We start from the raw sequence: 7,355 nt of genomic DNA on the forward strand, positions 1-7,355 counted from the left end.
CGTTTTCAGGCCAGGTTTTGAGTTTTCCATTTGTCATTGGCCACAAGAAGAGGACTTAACTGTACGCTGCATCCGTCCTAATTAATAATCTGATCAATAACACAAGATATGTGGTGCGTTCAAGAGCTAGCAAAAGCGCTGACTGACTGAAAATACAGAATTGGATGCTTAATACAATGCGTTGACGAGCTATGTTATCAGAAAACAAACAAACCCGCAAGACAAACAAGAACAATAACAATCTGTGCAGCTCAACCCACAGAGCAAAGCACAGGAAACACTATTCAAATCATGTCACAAAGCTAAAAGTCAGATATGGTTCTCCTCTGAAACAGTTATGGGAGCTACAGGAGTGAGATATTAAACCAGTAAAGCAGGCCGACCTTGCACTGCTCCATCACACCAGTATATGTATAATATTTGCTTAAGCCTTAATGAAAAATGATATTAATTTCTCTGAGCCTGCACAGGCTGTTTTGTGTGGAAAATTAATATTTGTTTTTTTAACATATGTTGATGACAAAGCAGACTTGGTATACGTGAAGGCAAGCAGGATATTGGCTCAGCTACTTCTTTGTTTGGACAATGAACCTTAGTCAATAGAATCAGAGGAGATTAACCAAGAAAGCAATCATAAAATATTAAACAAACTAGAAATATTATATTTCACAACTTGGATATGTGACTGATTCCATCCATATTATGACTTTGTATGACAAACTTTCATTTCAATCATTTATTGTAGTCTGATTTTGAACTTTCCTGCTATCATCCTCTCATTGATTGAGTGTTAAATGTATGATTATACACTGCTAGCTCCATGGAGTCAGCAAATATCAGAGACACAAGTGATGAAAGCGTGTGCATATAAATGAGGAATATAACACCAGAAAGTCAATTAAACATGGATAGTTCAATCACAAACAGTGAAATACAGTACGGAAACATGCTTGTGTGAAAGATCATCTATAGTATAAACATCACTGAGTTTATCCATTTCTATAGCTACTTATGTACCAAGGAGGTTTGATGTCTCAATCATTTTTATCTGCCGCAGATGAAAGGCATCAGGAAATACTGTTCGATGTTACGCATCAGGTTTCAAAAGGTGCAGCGCTGCAACACTGTAAACGCTGCTTCATTTCAACGCCAAACACTGAAACTCATTAATGTTTTAATGGTTGGTCTGAATTGATTCTGGAGTCTGGAATTGGGCGTGTGAGAAGAATGCCAACTCGCTCTGCAACGGCAACAGATAAAGGGAAAATATGACTTGTCGGTCAGCAGGTTCCTTCCAACTCAAGGATGAAAATAAAAGAAGATCTTAAGCTTGAGGGAAAGAAAATGTGAAATAATTGATTTGCTAGCAGCCAGAAAACTCTCTCCATCAGACAGCCTGTCATCAATTCAACAAGCTCATTAAACCAGAGATAAGGGCCGACGAGTGTAAATGCTAACAGCATTATCGAAAAACCTTTGAGCAACGGTCAGCAACAGGCGCTTACGTTTCCATCATCTTCCATCTTTGAGTGATATTCACAGACCTTCTGCCTCCTCAATTATTATGCATCAGCAGGTAAATGCTATAAAACTCATCTTAAAAAGAATACTTTGAAAAGGTCCCATCTGGAGTAAAGTTCTGTCCACATGATGACAAGATTCAAGCTTGAAAACATGTTTTATGGCTGGATGAAAATGCTCATGCAAGCAAATAATCACACCTAACCTCGGGGAGAGACTTCCTAAAAAAGAGCCCCTTTAACACCATATTTAAACAATATAGATTCACAACTTTCTCCTAATGATGGACAACTTTTCACTCCACCTTCTTTGATTTCCGTGGTGGTTGTACAGCCCGTCGTATGAACTACTTCTGATGGCGAACACCCCGGTTCTTAGACGCAGACCCTTGAACTTCTAACCTACTGATTGTCTGAATACCCTTAATCATCTAGACTTTAGAGATTATTCTACTGAGCCTTGTGTGTAAAAAAAAAGATGCTTTAACCTTTCACATAATGTCCATTCAAAGCACCCACATCCTTATGTATGGACACACATACATACAGTAAGTGTCTTCCTGTAACTGAAGCCAGAAATGAAAAGAGCTGTTGAGTTCTCAAAAGGCTTCATGATTTGAGATTCATTTGAGCTCCAGGGACTGTTTCCAGTCTGCGTGGATGGAAAAGTTTCCACTGCAACACTAACATACCGTACAGATGAAGAAGTCCAAGGAGAGGCAGAAAGAGTGCAACACACACACACACACACACACTATGAGCCAGACGTGCACTTATAGACACCATCGAATGCGAAAGTAGAAACTACGTGTATCAGGTTATTCAACAGCCGTAAAGCTGACATTTAAGAAGAGTGGCAGCATCACACAACTGGAATGAGCCACGATAAGAGACCTTCTATTTGAAGAATAAAAACTGAGCCTTTATCAATCCATCTTCAAGAGCCGCTCAATTTAGATTTTATGTGTTTATCTCCGTTATCACAAACAACTAGAACTCTGTAACAACAAATACATATTTCTTCCTTTGAATAACATTAAAGAGATCTGCTCAGATTGCAAAACAAAGCTGGGCCCACCCACCCCTTCTAGCTCTGGGAAGAGATGTACATTTTTCTCATTCCATTCTCCGACACGTTAACATCTGTCCCAGGTCTAGGCCTCTGCGTTAGTCACGCCTACGGCAGGCCGCTTGGGAATCCATGGCTGGAGGCTACGTCTCAGCTTTACTAGTCTCTGCCTTTCACTCATTACAGGACACATACCTGCAGGCTGCAGTGTGTAGCATACATCCACCCATCTCCCCCACACCCTTTAGAAAACACTCCTCCACCCCCTCGTAGTACATATCATTCATTCTTCACAGCGGAGTTGTACTTTTATACAAAGATGTTGAAGCTGTGGGACAAGATGCACAATACACAATCTGTGTCATTGTCTTAATGTCAATGAAAAGATATTTTGATTATATTACATTCTATGTTTCCCATTAAACACCAGCCACTCAGTCTAATGACCACTAACATTTTTACGCTTTTCAACTAAGCAAGTCAGGGAGGGCAGCTCGGTGTCATCATGGGACCTCTTCATATATCTAACCCCTTCATTAAGCTATCAAAGACCACCAGATTGATGCATTTAACTTTAAAATGCATGCCGTCAGACTCTCCAAGAGTGTACGGGTGATGTCCACCTACAACCGCCTCACAAGATCCTGTGGGGAACACTGACAAGTAAAACACTAAGACAAATTACTTTTGTAAACACCTACATATCTGCTTCATTTGCTAAATGTTTGGATATGGAGAAAACTGTGCTACAATGAAGCTCTTACACGCTATGAATGACTATGCAACGTGATGTTTTAGCTTTCTACCAGTATCTGTTTGCTGATACGATAGCACAAAAAAAAAATCATAGTTCCAGTGGGATCAGAAGTCCAGATCAGATTCCCAACAGCATCCCCCAGATGTGGTGGGTGTTTAGTGGTTTGCTCAAGGACACTTCGGGAGCTCAGACCTTCAGGTTTTTAAAAAAAGAAGGGAAATCTTTCAGCCTGCCACGCTCTCCTCGTGACTCAAACCAAACAAATTCTACATCAGTGCACACGGAGAAGGAGAAAACATAGCAATTTAACAAGGAAGCCGGGCCCCTCCCTGCATGCAGACATGCCTGCACACCAAGGAGACTGAATGTGTGTGTGTGTGTGTGTGTGTATGTATATGTGTGTGTGTATGTGTGCATTCCAGCACACACACACACACACAGAGGGCTTAAATGACCCCCTAAAAAAACTCACCATTTCTTAGTGCACTCCACCATCAGCTCCTGATAGGAAGCCACGAACTGGAACTTGGATGCATGCTTCCCCACACGTTGCAGTCTCTTCCACACAGAGGCCATGTTTCTGTTTCTGTTTCTCCTTCTGGTGGGTGGGGGGGGGGGTAGTAGTAGTAGTCTCTGTGTACACCTACCCCGTCCTGGGGTGGTGTGTGGGTAGAATTCCTGCTACTATTTACACTTTTAGCATCAAATCCAACTCGTGCATACACATAATGAATGTTTTTACCTTATGCACATTGCAAAAAAAAAACCCACAAAAAAAAACACAAATCTGCAGAAACACAGATATAAATCCCAAAAAATAAAATAGGTTAGGACGAGTCTGTGCAGCAGTGGAGGGCTGCTGTGACGTCATGCATGGTGATGGTGGTGTAAAATGTATATTTATTCCATAGTGTGAGTATTAACACAACGTGGAGGTCCTCCTGTAACGTAAAGAACAGACACAGCGTCAGTGGGGCTGCAGCAGGAGGGCAGAATGTGAGGAGCTCTGGCTGCAGGCTGCTGGGCGGAGGGGGCGTGGCTACTTCCCGGCCTGCTGGTGGAACGCCTCAGAATCCAGGGAGTAGCCGGCGCCCGCTGCGGAGTGATACAGAACACATGCTGGCGAACCTGGCGGGAGGATTTTATGAGATTAAATCCCCCCCCGACACCTTAACTGTAAAGACACAAAGTTATGTGGTGATATTATTGCGAATATGTTAACGTAAAGGCAGGAATTACCACAGCAAAGTAGTCCCACGCTGGTAGCTGGTGCTGCGGCCGCGCTGCTCCTCTGCGCGGCGGAACGTTGGCCGCCATTAAAACGTAGTTCGGGTCTGGATTTTCAGAATAAAATAATTACTGATTTGTGGGTGTAGTTAACGGCAATGTTGCGTTATATAAATGTTGCATATATAATGTTTATAAAGTGAATATGATTAGTTGTTTGTTAATGTTTTTAAAACGACAAGAAACAAGCGTTTTTTATTATTCTTTTAGGGAAAATATTTTATTTTGAAGGCGAATCCATACACATCCAGTCTTGTTCTATGACGAAGCTCCGCCTCTCCATCGTTTCGACTGTCGCCTGGGTGATTGACAGCTCTGGATTTTCAAAATAAAATAATTACTGATTTGTGGGTGTAGTTAACGGCAATGTTGCGTTATATAAATGTTGCATATATAATGTTTATAAAGTGAATATGATTAGTTGTTTGTTAATGTTTTTAAAACGACAAAAAAACAAGCGTCTTCCCTCATTATTCCACGAGGTTTATTTTATTTTGAAGGCGAATCCATACACATCCGTCGTGTTCTATGTGAATGCGTCCAACGTGACGAAGCTCCGCCTCTCCATCGTTTCGACTGTCGCCTGGGTGATTGACAGCTCTGGATTTTCAAAATAAAATAATTACTGAATTATAGGTGTACTTAGCAGCAAAGTTGCGTTATATAAATGTTGCATATATAATGTATATAAAGTGATTCTCATTAGTTGTTTGTTAATGTTTTTAAAACGACAAGAAACAAGCGTTTTTTATTATTCTTTCAGGAAAAATATTTTATTTTGAAGGCGAATCCATACACATCCAGTCTTGTTCTATGTGAATGCGTCCAACGTGACGAAGCTCCGCCTCTCCATAGTTTCGACTGTCGCCTGGGTGATTGACAGCTCTGGATTTTCAAAATAAAATAAGTATTGACTTGTGGGTGTAGTTAACGGCAATGTTGCGTTATATAAATGTTGCATATATAATGTATATAAAGTGAATATGATTAGTTGTTTGTTAATGTTTTTAAAACGACAAAAAATAAACGTTTTTTATTATTCTTTCAGGAAAAATATTTTATTTATTTTATTTTTAATCCCTGACTGTGAATGTAAATAACAATGCTCACTGACTGTTATTATTTATTTATTATTTATTATTTATTATTTATTATTTATTAATTATTTATTATTTATTATTTATTATTTATTATTTATTATTATTTATTATTTATTATTTATTATTTATTATTTATTTATTATTTTTATTTATTATTTATTATTTATTCATTTATTCATTTATTCATTTATTCATTTATTCATTATTTATTTATTTATTTATTTATTATTTATTTATTTATTATTTTTATTTATTTTTTTATTTATTTATTTATTTATTATTTAGCAGACCACATGACACTAAAAACCTGTGCAATTCAATACACTGTGCAATTATAGCTTTAATAGTTTTTTCTGTCTCTAAATATAATATTTCAGTTATTGTTGATTTTCTACTGTTTTTATTGCTTATTTATAATACTTGTTTTATTTCATTTTTATCTTTTACTATGTCTCTTGTGTGCACTTTACCCTATGCTGCTGTAAGCCTGCAAATTTCCCTCTGCGGGACTAATAAAGGATTATCTTATCTTATCTTATCTTATATCTGATGTTTATCATTAGATATGGACTTTACAACCAAGGACAATAAAGCTCACCCTCCTCAGCTCAGTGCTAATGAGGATGACACTTCCACTTCCTGGTCCTGTCACATTAATAAGTGTGTGTTAACCTTGTATTCCAGCGTGACGGGGGTCTTTTTCACACGTTGAGGGGGAAATAAAACATCAACCATCCATCAGAAATCAATACCCTCCTCCTCTACACACACACACACACACACACACACACACACACACACACACACACACACACACACACACACACACACACACACACACACACACACACACACACACACACACACACACACACACACACACATATATATCTTTCACCCTCCCTCCACACATGGCCTGTAAATGCAGGAGAAGCAGCACTGAGGGGAAGACAATATAAATCAGATTAATCTAATCTCGATATGGACGTAATAACAGGAAATTGATATTATATCCTTTTTACATGTTGCTCTGGGTTATAAGCTGCAAGAGAGATGGAGGATTTATTATTATTTTGTTTGTTTGAAGGATCCAACAGAATATACGATAACAAAGTTATTTCTATTGAGCACTTTTGATAGTTCACCCAGCAGAGAAATATATCTTCTTTTAGCAAACCCACGATAAAGCTGACAAAATCTGGAGCTGAAAAATGAAAAATCTGCTTTTCAGGTTAAGTTAAAACTCAAAAAACAAATTAAAGCAAAAGGTGTTTTTCACCTCTGATGTCAAATAACATCTTCTTTGACGACAAAATGCTGCTGTGAATGAAACACTAGAGATTTAAAAGTTACATTTGTCCCCAAAATACAAATATTTCTGATCAAAATATCCACCATCTTTACAAAATTTGACATAAATACATCCTTAAAACATTTCACAGATGAATAAATGATAAACTCTGGGATCAAACTGTCCCAACACAAAGCAGCATTTCAGATCATCTTTCATTCAGATGCGTTTCTTGTTAGCTGAGAACATTTTCGGGGTTAGGGGGTCAGAGCCGATTTGCCAGCGGGGGGCCCGGCTGATCCTGCTGCTCCGTGTCGCCACGTTTACATTT

The 7,355-nt window shown here is 38.5% G+C and overlaps 1 protein-coding gene across 5 annotated transcripts in view; it reads right to left on the minus strand.

Moving 5' to 3' along the window:
• ehbp1 (EH domain binding protein 1) overlaps positions 1 to 4,663 on the minus strand; it is a 148,554-nt gene extending 143,891 nt beyond the window's left edge. For 4 of the 5 annotated variants that reach the window (XM_054600032.1, XM_054600031.1, XM_054600030.1 and 1 more), the window contains exons 1-2: positions 4,586 to 4,663; positions 3,819 to 4,287 (exon numbers count right to left, since the gene is read on the minus strand). In XM_054600032.1, coding sequence (XP_054456007.1) covers positions 3,819 to 3,922 — 104 coding nt within the window. In that variant the 5' untranslated portion in view covers positions 3,923 to 4,287; positions 4,586 to 4,663. Of the gene's footprint in view, positions 1 to 3,818; positions 4,475 to 4,585 lie in introns of all 5 variants that reach the window. The other variant, XM_054600029.1, reaches the window with a different exon arrangement.
• Between the last annotated feature and the right edge of the window lie 2,692 nt (positions 4,664 to 7,355).

Source organism: Anoplopoma fimbria, chromosome 6 (genome assembly GCF_027596085.1).
Source record: "Anoplopoma fimbria isolate UVic2021 breed Golden Eagle Sablefish chromosome 6, Afim_UVic_2022, whole genome shotgun sequence".
In the NCBI taxonomy this organism is placed as follows: Eukaryota; Metazoa; Chordata; class Actinopteri; order Perciformes; family Anoplopomatidae; genus Anoplopoma; species Anoplopoma fimbria.